The following is a 15,257-nucleotide window of genomic DNA, read 5'->3' on the forward strand; positions in this document are numbered from 1 at the left end:
CGGCGGCGAGATATATTATTAAGGGTTTAGGAGTAAAAAAAAAGAAGGAAAAGGTGAAGAGGAAGTGAGAAACGCACGCCATGGGAAGAGTCAGGACGAGGAAAGAGACGGCGGAGAAGAATCGAAAACGTTCACAGAAACAAGATGAAACCCATCCGTTACCTTTTATACCTCGTGAACTGATAGTAGAGATACTCGTGAGAGTTCCAGCAAGATCAATAGCCAGGTTCATCTGCGTTTCAAAACTCTGGTCATCCATAGTCCGCAGCCAAGATTTTACCAATTCGTACCAGCTGCTGATGACTCGACGATCTGATCCGACTCGCCCGCGTCTTCTTTTCTCACTCTTCTGTCAGTCCATGAACATGCAGCAACTATTCTTATCCCAGCAAGATCCATCTTCTGATCATCACAAGGTAAAAAACATAAGTATGCGTCATCCGACTCCTTTGTCGTATGAATTTTCAACACCCGTCCGCGGCTTGATCTGCTGTCAATATGATGGTAATAAAGTGATGATTGGGAATCCTAGCACGGGACAGTTCTTACCTTTACCAAGAATCAAATCTAGGACTAGGAGAAGAGATATATTCTCCTTTTTTGGATATGATCCCGTGAATGATGTTTACAAAGTGTTGTGCATGACGGTAGTACTAGGACTAGGTGGTCCTCTAAGGCGTTGGTCAGGATATGTGTCCCAGGAGCACCAAGTTTTCACTCTAGGAGCTAATCAAGAATGGAGAAGTATCGAATGTAGCATCCTCATCTTCCCTTTCCTGATACTCGAGGGATATGCATAAATGGGGTTGTTTATTATCATGCTTGGATCAGAAGTGAAAGATTTTTTATATCCTTTGATCTGATATCTGAAGAGTTTAATGTCATTAAGCCACCAGCTGGCGGTGGGTTCCAAAACCTAGTGAACTACAACGGAAAGCTAGCTTTAGCAGCCAGGGAGGTTAACAATACACTACTTCCACTGTGGGTTCTGAAAGATGCCTGCAGCGAAACAAAATGGTATAGATCTTTTGTCGCGTTTCTTTATCCTTCTTGGCTAGAATTAGCTGGGAAGGTTTCCTTCGAGCTCAGGGGTACACTTAGTACCGGCGAGCTTATATTTGCACCCCTCAGTCCCATTAACCCGGTCCATTTGATCAGTTTTGATCCCAAAAGAAACTTCGCCAAAAAAGTTGTGGTTGAAGGACTTGGAGATAACTTTTCTTCTTTCAAAGTTTATTTGGATTATGTAGAGAGTCCTATGTTTCTCTTCTGTTAAATCTGAGTTAAATCATTTGGTATCGCCTTTCATTTAATTTAAGATCTCAGACAATAGTTGTTATGTGTTTGTGGAGCTGCCTGACAAGCTTTGATTTTCTTATTTGTGTTGTTGGGCTAGTTGGATCTTTAACATCTGCATGCTTTTCCTGTTTTCCAGTGTTGTTATCTCATTTTGATGGAGTTTTATTTAAGATGGAGTAATCTCTTACTTCAGACTTTCTTGTTGGTGTGGGGTATTAACCACGATTGATCTAAGATGCTATAAACCTTATATATATATATTGTGGCATGCATACACATATATGATATATCTAGGAAAAAGCTCGGTTGAAACCGAATTGTCCATGTTTCTTGGTACTGCCACAGAATCCGAGTTCACAAGTGCTCTTATAACTCATGTCAAAGTGGAATATACAATTACAAATCAGAGCTACAAATAACGGTTTCTTGAATCTAATTCATTCTTCTTCAAATCCAAGAGTAGACGCCAAAAACAAAAACAAAAAGGACACGCATAGACTCTGTTTTCGTCAGGTGTGAGCTGATTGTGAAGACAATATTCTGGAATGGTTATGCTCACCTTCGTAAGTTACAATTAACATTGAAGTTTCATCGATACATCGCTCCACATGCTTCCTTGCTGGACAACCTCTCACACTGCTGCATTTATAGTATCCTCTGCAACCCGAACAAAAAAAAGCAAGAGTGTATAACAAAACGGACATAAATTTATAAGGAAGTTTGCACCAAAAGATGTATATGTACCGTGGATGCGGTGACCCCTTAATCGGTTTCTGCCCATATTTCCTCCATGAATACTCATCCGGAGGTATATCAGCAATCTTGTTACTGATTGCAGGGACCTTGATTGATCGTTTTACCCTCATTTTCCTGTAAAAAAGATCAAACATTTTACAAAGAGATACCAAAACAATATGAAAAGGTCCACAGAGAAAATGACAAACCTTTTCTTGGAACAATGACATTTGCTTCGACTTCCGCATTTCATACTACCAGAGCACATCTTCCGGGAATGCTGCGATATATGGTCAGACCCGCGGGATAGTCCAGTCAAATGGAACGACTTCCTATCGTAATCGGCTACACTAGCATCCATACTAAGAGATGATACAAACGATCTTGATCCGTTCGATACGCTAGGAGTGTAGCAGCTACTACCAGACCCATCAAACTTGAGGTTAACACCGCAATTGCTCCTAGAGTAAGCTATCTGCTGGTGGTTGTGGATTAACTGATAAGGAGCACGAAAAGGCGGCGGCTGCTTTAACTCCAGAAACGACTTGTCAACACACATGTTGTGGATTAATGGAAGAGGATGACCCATATGGTGTTTTGGGTCAATTCCATCGTAAACAGCAGAAGCAGGAACCATTTGAAGAGGCTCTGGTGCAAGAACTTGAGTGTAATCACCAGTAACATCGTTAGCAGCACAGCAAATGGGGCTCTCCAAGAAGATGTGTTGAGGAAAAGATGACCTAAACTTGTTGATACTCCTGAACTTGCCATGACCTAACCCTCTGCTTAACAGAGAAGCTACTCTCTTGAACTTGGAAACCGCTTCTCCTGTTTCAGCCACTAAGGATTTGGGATCACTGCCGGCTTGTTGAGACAGGAGATTTAACACTCCATGACAGCTTTCTATAGCTGACTTGTTAGCAGCTTCAACTTCCTCCATATCTTTTGTTTCTTCTACTCAAACTCCAGATCAGAGAAACAACCAAAAAAAAACCTAATTCACAAACTCAATCACTTACTTAAACACCCAAATCTCTCCTAAACCAAGGGAATCATACGAAAAAAACCCTTGCAACCTATAACAAAGGAAAGATCTCAAAATCTAAATTCCAGGAAAGCTAAACCAGATATATAATAATAAGACAAGAAAAAGAGGGGTTTACAGACACATTAAATAAAGCTAACTTAGATCAAATCCAAGGAGCGTGAAAAATCCAGAACTCAATCCCAAAGAAACCTAGAAAGAGACCAAACACCATGAGTTACTTCTCCAATTTACTTCCAAAAAAAGAGTTGCTAATAAGTAAAAAAACGAAACTCACAGAAAAGATTAGATCTTTTTCAACACCCAGAAAATAATATTAGCTCACATGACCAAATAAAAGGGCAGAGATTTTTTTTTTTTTTTAGTAAGAAAGAAAAATGAGATCTTTTTGAATACGCTCTGAAGAAGATACAGTTGAGATCAAACATAAGCAAGAGAGAATTTTTATTGAGGATAAACTAAAGGGAAAGAAAGATTTGTCCTGTTTGTTTATTTGCAAGAAAGAGATAGAGAGATGGGGTGAGGTGAGATAACACACAAAAAAAAAAAAAAAAAAAAAAAAGTGTCAAAGGTTATGACTTTTGCTTTGCTCCACTTTGTGGGTGGGGAAGAGTTGAGACTTTTGCTTTTTTTTTGTTTACTTAAAATTCCCCCACCAAATTTTTAAAAAATATTTCCTTTTTCTTCTTAATTTTATTCACATTCTCAAGGAGACCAATTCCAATTTTAAATGTCTAGCTAAAGTAATATAGTTAATTAAAAAAAAAAACCAAACACAAAAAAAAAAAAAATATGGAACACTACAGAACAGAGAGAGATGTTGTGGTCGTCGCAGTTTCAGAGGAGAGACTCTCTCTCTATACTAGTGGACCTACTTTATACCTACTAATTTTCGTGCAAACCAATAAAAATCTGATTATATAAATATTAAAAAATATATTTTTTTCTGATATTCGGATATATTTGAATTTGTCTATCTTACCACTCTTAATATTTTCAATATCTTCTTTTTCCGTTTGTCACATACCCTCTCCAAAAAGACGATTGTACTCTTTATCTATCTTTCTAAAATTTAAAAAAAAATTAATTAAAAAATTAATAAAAATATCAATTAATGGCTTCGTAAACCGCAAAACTATTTCGTTTGATCTCTCTCCTCAAAAATCTTCAATTCTTCTTCTCTATCGTCTTATCATCTTTTTCAATCGAAAATGGCCGCCACCACCTCTCCTAGGTAAATCAGTTTTCTTTGTTTGTTTGTAGTTTGACAGCTGTCTATTAACAAATTGAAGCTTGTTCTGTGTTTGAAATTTTTGTACGTTTCTAACAAAATAAGTTTTTCCACGAAACAGGGAAACAGATCTGATAGACCAATTAGTAGATCCAATTTCTTGTCCACCCAATTTGCTTCATTTTGTTATATTAGGGTAGACCACTTCTGGCTGTCGCTTTTGTATTTGTTGGCCATTGTACAGGTTAGAGGAGGCGGAGGACCAGATCCACCACAAGAGGTTCTCGTCTACTTTTTATTTTCGTTTCCTCATATAAAATCGACTATATTGTACCAATGTTTCTAATTCCTTTTCATGTCTAACATATCTACTTGTCCACCATGCATGTCATCTCAGGAGATAGACCATATAAAAAAACCACGTACTTGTCCACCGAATCTTCTTCTTTCGTTCGTTTTTTGTGATTTTGTTTGGTGTTATGATTTGCTTTATACCCATTTCTAACAAAGCTCGTCCTATGGATCAGATCCCAAAACATAGAATCTTGTCTACCTTTTTTACATATCCTTTATCTTTTATGTGTTGTTGTTGTTTTCTAACAAATCAAGTTGTCCACCTTGCAGGTGTTCTGATACGATTGACCACAACCCATATCTAAGGTTATTGTCCACCTTTAACTCATGCAGTTCTGTCTTCGGTTGACTAAATTCATTATTCTGTGAGTTGTTTAGTCCATTTGTGACATAAGACAATTATTCTCAATTACATGTGATGACGATGTACACATTGGGGAGGTTACACCAGCCACAGTGGACATGTTCCACCCATCAAGGTTTGTCCACCCTTTTTATGTTACTTATTATTTTATTGGAACATATACAACAAGCAATGTATATTTTCTCCATTGGTATGTCCCCAATGCAAGTCTGATGACGACGCAGGAATTGAGAATGTTCTGCCTCCGACGGACCAGTTTCAACAGTCAAGGTATGTCCACTCTAATTATGTCACTTGTTCGTTTTAGTGGACCAGATTCAACATACAATAGTTGTCCACCATTGACATGTATGTCCCTATTGCAGGTCTTATGACGACACATGCACAAGACCTGTCCTACATCAGGTGGACCAGTTACAACAGTCAAGGTATGTCCACCATGTTATTTCTTTCTGTCTTGTGAGTGGACCAAATTAAATAGGCATGGTACATGTCCATCAAAACCATGTCCACCACTACCATATATGTCTGTCATTCACATGCTCATATCAGTTTGGTCATCCATTCTTTATTGTGACAATTGTCATTCAAAATTTTTATGCCTATCACTTACAACCAACAACTTAATATCTCGTCACTGCAGTTATGTTAATGGCATTCTCACTGACAATAATATGGCCTTGATTGACCAGATCCATCAGCCTAGGCAGATGTCCACTCTTTGGTAGACCATTTCTTACAACATAATATGCATTCGTCTATTATTGTAAAAAAAACACTAAATATGTTACTAACATGGTTGTTATCCGTCGAACAGTTTGGAAGACGTTTCAATTCCCATTGCTGAAGTGTTCGTGGACTAAATATGTTACTAATATGGTTGTTTTCCCTCTATGCTATTAATGTGTGTCTCATTATTATTAATATTGTCCTTATGATTTCGCCTCGATCTTCATCTCTTTTAATAAAAGGATATTTTTGTCATTTTTTTATATCTAAACATTAAAATTGGCATTTTACAAAAAAAAATTATAATATTGGCATTTATAAAAAAAAATTTGTACAAAATGATATTTTCACCCAAATTCCCATATGTGAAAGCAAGATCTGTAATTAATAAATAACTAAACTAGTACTTTTTTTTAAAAGTAATCGCTGCTGATAGAATGGAATAGAGTTCACACCTGCGCTTTTTTCATTTTAATGAAAATTTTGACATTGACCACAAAAATTCTTCGACTATGCATGTATATTTCTTTTCTTTTCTTTTTTTTTTAATCAAAAAAGAAAGGTATATATTCCATAGGTGCTATGTGTATATATGGTAAAATTGATTTTGTATTTATTTTTTAAAAGTGTATATGTATTTTATAGTATTATTTAATTTATTTTCAACTATTTCTCGATTCCCATAAAATGGAGAAAAACGTCCATTGTAGGACCCATTGTGTCTCTCGTCGAGATTGTAAATTAGAAAAAGGTAACGGTACAGATCTCGACACGTATACCTATTTCTATTTCCTCTGGTCGTCTCTCTCTCTAGCATGTTGCATCACGAATTCACGTATGTTGACCAGAATAGCTCTCTCTCTACTTTTTTTTCTCTGTTTTTTTTTTGGTTTGTATGTTGTTGTTGTTGTTGTTGTTGTTGTTGTATGATATTTTCCTTTCTGTGTTTTAGTTTATGATCTTTTTACATATTGACAATGATAATAAGTGGATCTTTTCTTTCTGTAGCTAATAAATAGTCACTCAAATGATTAGGATTTTCTGTATTTAATGTCTTAGGTTTATAATACAACACAACAGTGTGCTTATTATAGAATACAGCATCTTATAGCATATCTACAGTTTAAATACCGATATAGCTATTTTTATGTTTTCTTTTTACATTTTCAACTCAACGCCTATCGTGGTTTTTAAACAAATAAGTTTACTTTACTATCAAGAGAAACATAATACGTAACATGTTAAACCTTTAAAATTCATTGTTTTTTTTTTTCTATCTTAAACCCTTTTGTATTCCTAGGAGAATCATAAAACAGATTTAATAATCTCACCTCTTTAAGGAAAAGCACAATTTAGGTTAAAAAAATATTTAATAATGCCTGCCACTTGGGTAGACAAAAACATCTAACATTCTTCGGATCCGATTCTTACTTGGATCAACTCATCCAATATACTATTCTTATACGTAGCTTATATTTTGCACACAAAAAAATACGTAGCTTCTTTTTTTTTTTTTTTCGGTTAGATCAGGAAAAATATAGTTGCGTGTCAACGTATAACGGTTAGGGGTTTAAAATCTAGTAGGGTGAATACACATGATTACTAACAAAAAAAATAAGTTTTTTGAACGCCCGAGCGTGTCACATTTTATATAGCTAGTTATCATCAAATTCATATTAATGCCTAAACATGCAAGGAAAATTATTGTAATGTATGGATTTTAAAATTCACAAACTGACATGGGAGATTACTAGCTAGCTAGAAGCAAAACCATGCATGATCATTACAGACTATATACGATATATATATGAAATACATGTGAATCGTTTTAAAACAGTATGGAGTATTAATGTTGTTCGCTCTAGGCCTCTACGAAGAAATTATCGTTCTCACTCGAGTCTCGAGGTAACCAACTTTTTCTTATATTGTATATCTTTATAAACTATATTATGGATTTGGCGGCTTAATTTTAATTTCAAATTTCTGTTGTATATATGTTGGATTTCGACCTTTTTTTTTCTAATTTATGTTGAGATCTGTGGTTTTTGGATTTTTAATTTATCTTAATTAATATCTTCATTATCTCAACAACAAAATTCTATTAATTTCTATTAATTCTGAAATTATAATATTATGAATCCTAATACTATTATTAATTTATATATGATAAAAATAAGTTGTTCTTAGTACTTGAATTCATTTAATATAATCTTCATTTACCTGAATCTTTTCTTATTAATATAATCTTCAAATCAACACTTATATCAAACAAAATAAAGTGTGCAGGCTATTTTTATCACTGAAGTATAAATGATCATCTATTATTTCGAGAAAAACAGTAATAAAATACACTTTGACAAAAAGAAAAAAGTTCGTACAAAATATAAAAAACTATATGTATATATTTAAGTTGTTTTTATTACAAAACATTAGTTTCAATAAGGGAGTATAAAATTAGTTTATTACTACTTCACAAATATACTACAAAATTTAAAGTGCATTGAAAAATTATCAAGAGTTTTTTTTACAATCATGTATATGCTGACAAATTCCACCATACCCAACAAGTATGTTTTCACCAAACGGTGAACGCACCACTAAAGTTGATCCCTTTATGTAAGGAAAAAAAGATCAAAACCACTTCATTGACAATAAAATTTTATGTTCTATAAACAATATGAATGAGGTAAAACAAACTAGCTCAATACCTTGCTGGTTAGAGGTACACGTCCTTCAACTGCAGCTACTGCCGTCTAGGTGGAGGAATTCTCAGGCACGAGAACCGAAAAGAAGAAATGTGATTTTAGGAGATTTTTTTTGGGTACAACAATCTCTCTAACATGCATATAGTATCCGGTCGACTCAGAGCGAGTCGGGGACGGGTCTGAGCAGGCCAGGTCGGATTGGAAACTTCAATCATCCACAAATTTGCAACTCACAATGAAGTTGTAGTGTAGTTTTTTACTACTTGTATTGTATACCATGAATTGTAAATAAATTTTAAAATTAATATGTTGCCACTACGAGTGAGTAAATTGTAAAGGGATTCATGCATATACATAAAGACTTGATGGCAGCAACACACTTTCTTTTTCTTTTCTTCTTCTAGTCCATAAAAACACCACTACTTATGCTTAACCGGAAAATAGAACTAACGCAGTTGAGAATTAATAACATTATTTCAATCATTTTAAAAAAGAAACAAATTACAAAAAGACAAACAAATCTAATCCACAGCAATCATCTTTTAAACTCAGAACTGTAAGAAAACCTTGTGCGGTTTGTATAGGACAAAACGGACTGGCTACTTGTAATTTTTAAGTTACATAATTGAGCTGCTGCATCATTCTCCAGGCACAAAACATGCATCTCTCTCTCTTCCCTAACTAAATCATTTCGTTGACTCAAGCCATGACAAAGATCCAGCGATCAAGAACTTGCTAGGTAATGTCCCTGGCGATGGTGCTAAATACGTTATCTTCTTCCTCGGTATATCAACTTCCGTCACATACACAAACCCAGAAACATTGCTGCATCATCAAACACAAAACCATATCAGATACAAAGAGAGAAAGAAACATCAAAAGCGCAAAGACCAAAAACAGAAACAAAAGCTTTTGATTTTGGAAACAGCAAGAACGGTTAGAGAGATTACCTTGAGACAATCTGGTCTGGTTCTTCAGCGTATGAGACAGCCAGAACAGAATGCAGCAGATCCCGGTTATCAATATTTATAGGCGTCACCCTCAACGGACTTGAAACCCGGTCAGACCCTATTGGCAGAGCTGACATTGGAGCTTGTGGTCCACCACCAATTCGGAACACTTGCAGATCACTAAAACTCGATGTATTGGCATACGGAGAGAGTTCTTTCGATAGACCGTAAAAATACTCCTGGAAAATTAAGTTTTCTAGTTTATGAGTTTCACTTCCAAAGACATGAAAATTAGATATTAAAAGATTTGAGACTGAAAATATTTACCTGAATCCTAGAAGTCCTAGAACTTTGACGGAATTCTCTGGCCCTAGCTACAACTCCACCAGACTTGTGAAGTTTCACGACGTCAACATTACTCTTACTTCTACTAAGGAAGTCTTTAAGCCTACTGAAGAGTTTTTCCTGACCCAATACTAGTACAACCGAGGCGTTGAATGTGTCTATTGCATGTAGAAGCAGCTGCAAAAACAACGCAAAATACAAATTTTTAACAGACGTTAGCACAACGAAAAATCCACTAAAAAAGGAGCTAACTTTACTAGAAAATACGCTAATTTTTTACCTCATAACCCGGACCTTCGATCCATCCCATTGTGTTGATCACCATTCCAGCAGCTCGAGATTCAGGGTTTCCAACAAACTGTCTCTCCAGAACTTGAGCAAGCTCTTTCACCAGAGTTTTGTACAATTCAATGTTGACACTGAGGAAGCCACCATATAAAGTTTTAAAATTACTCATTGAGTGAAAGAACATATGATATGATGGGGAAGAGAAATTTGAAAATCACTTACCTAGGTGTGATGTGGCCGTAGTAGTATACGAGGGCCATATCAAGAGTAAACCCTTCAACTGGATCCAGTGGCATTTCAATAGGGGTAGCAGCAATCGATCCCGGTATTGTAATTGACCCTTGGCCAACATCAAGGTCAACAAATGTAGGTTTCCATCCTTGTTTAGCTGCCCAACTAAGAAGCATCTTTGTCAATGTGCTCTTCCCAGAATCGACAGGCCCTACTACAATAACCCTAGGTCCCTGCATTAAGTGAATTCTTAAAACCAAGTGTTTAAAACTTTGCCAATATTGGAATACAATCACATGATTATCGAGGAAAAGTACCTGAGAAGATTCTGGTTCATTGGATGTGGAAGCTTTGGCAAAACGTCTCCTAGCATCTAGTACTGCGTGCACATTAATGTAGCTGACCATCGGTGTCTAGAAACGAAGACATTGTTAGTTGTTATATTTTGCTCTCTAAAATATCTATAAAGGAAATGTGGGAATGAACAAGTAAAGCCTACCTCATCTGCTGTATAGTCAGTTTCCGTGACACCATCCATCTCAATTGTCGCTCCATACCACGTGAAAACCTAAAAATAATCAAAAGGCACAACGGTAAGCACAGTGTTTCAGAGCTATGATCTTTAGCTTTACATAAAATCAGTAGCACAAGAAAATAAATAAAACAGAAAGAAAGGTACATCCTTTGCCAGTGAACATTTATCATCAATCTTTATACAACCCACTTAAATTTTTATTAATCAAAGTTCACTGGCAAAGGAAGTACCTTTCAAGAAAGATAACCACAACTTAAACCAAATCAAGAAAGGCTCGTTATTTTCTAACAACCAAAACCCAAAACCAAATATGTTACCAACAACAAGCCTCATTGTATCTATTAGCCATAAGCATAATGCCTTGCAAACGCTCAGAGAACCAAGGGATTGTATTTATAGGTAGGAAAAAAAAAAAAAAACATACCGCAAATTTGAGGCGAGGAGGGAACGTACGCCAGATTTCAGGAGGCAGTTCAGAGCCGAAAATCTCAGCGGTCCCGTTGACCAAGCGGAGTCTGAGAGGCTCCTCAGAGACTTCGATCCTGAGCTCGCTTTCTCTCTCCAATTTCACTTGCTTCAGATTACCAGACCCGGGAACAGCGCCAGTCATCATAGCCGGTGGATTCATTGACGGACCACCGTAAGCCATTGCTTTCACTCGGACACAATTCCCTCACCTTAGACCTTCACTCCGAGTAATAGGAGCTCTCTTCACCTTAAACGCTCTCTTCAGACACAATTGCCTGTGATTGCTCTTCTTCTTCTTCTTCTTCTTCTTCAACCTATGAAAAAGTACAATCAAGTTAAAAAAAAAAAAAAGGAAACAAAGACGAAAGATGCAGACTTTGCTAGATTTACACACAGTCTTTGATCTGTAGTAACAGAGAAAGATTATATCTAAATCGAGAGAGCCACTGATTTCTATACCCAGAAACGAACAAGAGAGAGATGAACTTACCCACAATGGCCAACGGAGAGAAGACCTACGGCGGCGAATATATTATATATGACCGGCGGCTATAAGACGGCGATGAGAGGAAGGAGGTTGAGAACTTGAGATTCGCAAAGGTGTGGTGTGGTTTGTGGGAGAAACAGAGTAAAAAACTTAAAACTGAAATCGTAGTTTTAGTTTAGGGTTAATATCGCTTTTTATTGTGGATTTTTAATTTCCTTTTTTAGATAAGGGCAAAATTGTAAAACAGTTCACATTGGACAAAAAAAATAAGGAATTCTAACTAGGAATTGTAAATACAAATATAATTGTGATTACATGTAATATCACAAAAGGGGATATTATCTTAAAACATGTTTCGATTAATTATTTGTAAACATATCACTCAAAAGTAAAATCATCTCCAAGTTTTTAATCCAAATTCCTTTTCTTTTCTTTAATCCTGCCAATTAGAGAGAAAAAAAAAATTAAGATTTTTAACACTAAAAAAATTAGGAGAATGAAAATGTAAATATTGCAAAATTACCTTATCGCCCTTTAGGATTTACAATCTGAGAGAAGATTCCACTGCTATCTTCCGAAGAAAGATCATCACTCACGTCGTCTCTGCCGGCAACGTTAACCGCCGCCATGCCTCCTCCACCGCCGACATCCTCGGAGCTTCCTCCACGATTCGGAGTCCGACGAGTCCCGTCGGCAGTTTCTTGAAGCTGAAGTGCGAATTCAAGATTCCACAAAACATCTCCCATCGTCGGCCGTTCTAACCCACTGTCTGAGAGACACTTCTCCGCCGTGTCTGCAAATTTCTTCAAACACTCCGAATTGATCTTCCCTTTCAGATTCGGATCGATTATATCATCTAATGTTCCTCTACGTTTGCAGTTCATTGCCCAATCTCCGAGACTCACTTGTTCCTTTGGCAGATTTGGGTTCAGCGCTGGTCTTGCGCACAAGACTTCAAACAGAACAACTCCGAATGAGTAAACATCTGACTTCTCGGTCAGTTGCTGTCTTCTGAAATATTCAGGATCTAAATATCCAAAACTCCCTTTGACGACGGTTGTTACATGTCCTCCGTTCATGTTAGGTCCTGTTTTTGATAACCCAAAGTCTGAAACTTTAGCCACCCAGTTCTCATCTACAAGGATGTTAGTTGTTTTCACGTCTCTGTGTATGATCGTGTACTTTGCTCCTGTGTGAAGGTAATGTAATCCTCTAGCTGCTCCAATTGCTATCTCTAGCCTTCGTTTCCAAGTTAACTGTGGTTTCTTTGTGTTGTATAGATGTTCACGAAGTGTTCCAAGTGCCATGTAATCATATATTAGACACATTTCTCCTCCATCGTCGCAGTATCCTATCAAGGAGACTAAGTGTTTGTGTCTTAGTCTTGAGAGAAGTTCTATTTCTGTCTCGAACTCGTTGAGTCCTTGTTCTGAGTTTGGGTTTGATCTTTTGATTGCCACTTTTGTTGTGCCGTCTATAACTCCTTTGTAGACTTTACCAAAACCTCCAACTCCAATGACGTTGGAATCATCAAAGTTTTGAGTTCCGTGTTTGATTTCAGGCAAGGAGAATCTACGGCATAAACCTGCTGCGAGATTGGATAAGTGACTTCCATTGTTGCTCTTCCCTGAGATGGTTGATTTGGTTCCTGATGTGGTAGAGTTTCCATATATAGGAAGCCAGCTTGATGTGTGAGAATCGCCTCCTTGATATCTCCGTTTCTTTTGGTATACCGTGAAACACAAAGCACAAAGTAAAACCGCTGCAACTCCTCCTGCCGAGCCAATGATGAAAGCAGTTGTCTTTCCGCTTTTGAATTCTTTTTTAACCTCTGCCTCAGCTTGCATAGGCGACGGCTGTGGGTTTGGACCCGCAAGATTTTTCATGGTGTCCATCTTGAAAATCTCTAACCCGTTAAGCTGTGAATCGTAATATTCCGGTTGACCAAACGTTGATGGAGTCATCTGAAGTGTAATCTCTTCACCTCCGTTGTTACCATCAACATATATTGCATAGTCTTTGTAAGTAGGGACTCCTTTTTCTCCAGTCCATCCTATTATATCTGCAGGAGTGGTATCTGCTTGCGCTGTTCTGTTATTGATGTAAATGTTGAAAGCTTTTTGGTTGATCTTGGAAAGCTGGAATTCACAGAAATGAAGTCTAAAGATGTAAGTGAAGTTTTTATCAATCTGGAACATCCATGTAAGATTGGATTTGAGGTTGATATCTCCGTTCGGGCCTTGAGATCTTGCTGTTTTATATACATCAGCTGGAGCTACAGACACCGGCATTTTCTGGTAATTGATCCTAAAATTGGTGCTTGCTTGAAGTGTAACACCAAGACCCGCACTAAAGATGTAAGGTGCATCGTTGTACCAAGTTCTTGTTAACCCACCAGAGTCTTGGCTTCCAGGGATGTCTTGACCACCAACATTAAGCCTAAACATTGACTGAAGATTTGATGTCTTGGCATCAACTGTCTGATCTGCGAAACCAACAAGAACCGCCGTATCAAACAGTTCTGGCATTTGAATCACCTCGATACCGTTTATAAAGGCGAATGTGTCTTTATGCTTGTCTGATGGGGTAAACGTGATGCTCAAAACATCTTTCGCGGTGGGTGCAAGAGAATATTCTTTAACCAGATAAGCTTGTGTCAAAGCTTGACACGTAATCTCAGCGCTGAAATTGCTCAACAGGACAACATCGTTAGCAGCCACAGCAAAATACGAGTTTGAAATGTTGAGACCGGTGTACGTTGATGGGTAGAAATGTAACCGGAGCAAATGTCTTTGGTCTCCTTTAACCGGGATTTCATAAGTTGCTGGAGCTGTAAAGATTCTGGCTGTCATATAAGGAACTGTTGAGAGAAGTGAAGGGTCTTGATATGTAGCTGTTGCGTGAACTGAGTTTCCTGTCTTTAGAAACTTTGTATCTGGTTCCCATTTTTTCTTGTCTGGGTCAGTCGAAGCTTCTGATGCCCCGCAGCCCAGCGCGAAATCCTGACCGTTACATCTAGTTGGAGATATCAGGAGAAGCGTGAGAGGCAAGAGGAAAAAGAGAACTCGAGTTTTCCCGTTCATGGCTGACACATCAACGGGTATAAACTCTCTGGCTCAAGGAAAAATCGCAAGAACGAAGATCAAGAGGGTGATCACTTTAATGCCTAGAAATCAAATTGGAAGCTCTTTATCTTATTTTCTCTATAACCTAACCATGGAAACTCAAAATAAGACTTGCGATGGATCAACAAGAAGCAAAAAAGTAGGCAAGACAAGAATCTTGAGGTAGGCTTTTCTTTTCTTTTCTTTCTATTTTGTTTAGTTTGTTTTCTCTACAATGAGGTTACTGTTTTTTTCTTTCTTCTCAATCTCCGTTGTTTTTTCTGGAAGAGAAACAGAAGTAGTTAGAAAAAATTCATGGTAGAGAGGATTACTCGAACAAGCTATGTTTAGCATATTGTTGTTAAAAGAAAATAAAAGACGTGTTTT

At 37.1% G+C, this 15,257-nt stretch overlaps 3 protein-coding genes and 1 pseudogene across 3 annotated transcripts; 1 reads left to right on the forward strand and 3 right to left on the reverse strand.

Annotated features, from left to right (window-relative positions):
* The first annotated feature begins 57 nt into the window (after positions 1 to 57).
* Positions 58 to 1,351, forward strand: LOC104703371 (F-box/kelch-repeat protein At3g04660 pseudogene; annotated as a pseudogene).
* A 235-nt stretch (positions 1,352 to 1,586) lies between these two features.
* On the reverse strand, positions 1,587 to 3,738 carry LOC104703287 (putative WRKY transcription factor 39). Its single transcript, XM_087458232.1, has 4 exons — positions 3,357 to 3,738; positions 2,244 to 3,271; positions 2,044 to 2,169; positions 1,587 to 1,956 (listed from the first exon to the last, which is right to left on the reverse strand). Exons 2-4 carry the CDS (start codon positions 2,972 to 2,974, stop codon positions 1,809 to 1,811), a joined length of 1,005 nt encoding a protein of 334 aa, XP_087314358.1. The 5' UTR covers positions 2,975 to 3,271; positions 3,357 to 3,738; the 3' UTR covers positions 1,587 to 1,808.
* Positions 3,739 to 8,917: 5,179 nt separating this feature from the next.
* On the reverse strand, positions 8,918 to 11,932 carry LOC104703375 (protein CLP1 homolog). The gene is made up of 9 exons (XM_010419416.3): positions 11,770 to 11,932; positions 11,236 to 11,593; positions 10,776 to 10,844; positions 10,594 to 10,689; positions 10,268 to 10,509; positions 10,038 to 10,176; positions 9,740 to 9,934; positions 9,413 to 9,651; positions 8,918 to 9,287 (listed from the first exon to the last, which is right to left on the reverse strand). The coding sequence occupies exons 2-9, from the start codon at positions 11,458 to 11,460 to the stop codon at positions 9,149 to 9,151; spliced, it is 1,344 nt and encodes a 447-aa protein (XP_010417718.2). The 5' UTR covers positions 11,461 to 11,593; positions 11,770 to 11,932; the 3' UTR covers positions 8,918 to 9,148.
* A 70-nt stretch (positions 11,933 to 12,002) lies between these two features.
* LOC104703470 (receptor-like protein kinase ANXUR1) lies at positions 12,003 to 15,144 on the reverse strand. Its single transcript, XM_010419528.3, has 2 exons — positions 12,290 to 15,144; positions 12,003 to 12,205 (listed from the first exon to the last, which is right to left on the reverse strand). The coding sequence occupies exon 1, from the start codon at positions 14,847 to 14,849 to the stop codon at positions 12,291 to 12,293; it is 2,559 nt and encodes an 852-aa protein (XP_010417830.1). The 5' UTR covers positions 14,850 to 15,144; the 3' UTR covers positions 12,003 to 12,205; position 12,290.
* Positions 15,145 to 15,257: the final 113 nt, after the last annotated feature.

Source organism: Camelina sativa, chromosome 1 (genome assembly GCF_030686135.1).
Source record: "Camelina sativa cultivar CO46 ecotype springtype chromosome 1, ASM3068613v1".
Classification (NCBI taxonomy): domain Eukaryota; kingdom Viridiplantae; phylum Streptophyta; class Magnoliopsida; order Brassicales; family Brassicaceae; genus Camelina; species Camelina sativa.

Coding starts and splice junctions, on each gene's coding strand:
- LOC104703287 (XM_087458232.1), bottom strand. CDS start 2,974: ATGGAGGAAGTTGAAGCTGCTAACAAGTCAGCTATAGAAAGCTGTCAT. Junction 2,170..2,243: donor TGTCATTGTTCCAAGAAAAG/GTTTGTCATTTT, acceptor TCTTTTTTACAG/GAAAATGAGGGTAAAACGAT. Junction 1,957..2,043: donor AAGGGGTCACCGCATCCACG/GTACATATACAT, acceptor TTCGGGTTGCAG/AGGATACTATAAATGCAGCA.
- LOC104703375 (XM_010419416.3), bottom strand. CDS start 11,460: ATGGCTTACGGTGGTCCGTCAATGAATCCACCGGCTATGATGACTGGC. Junction 10,690..10,775: donor CTGACTATACAGCAGATGAG/GTAGGCTTTACT, acceptor CTTCGTTTCTAG/ACACCGATGGTCAGCTACAT. Junction 10,177..10,267: donor TACGGCCACATCACACCTAG/GTAAGTGATTTT, acceptor TGGCTTCCTCAG/TGTCAACATTGAATTGTACA.
- LOC104703470 (XM_010419528.3), bottom strand. CDS start 14,849: ATGAACGGGAAAACTCGAGTTCTCTTTTTCCTCTTGCCTCTCACGCTT.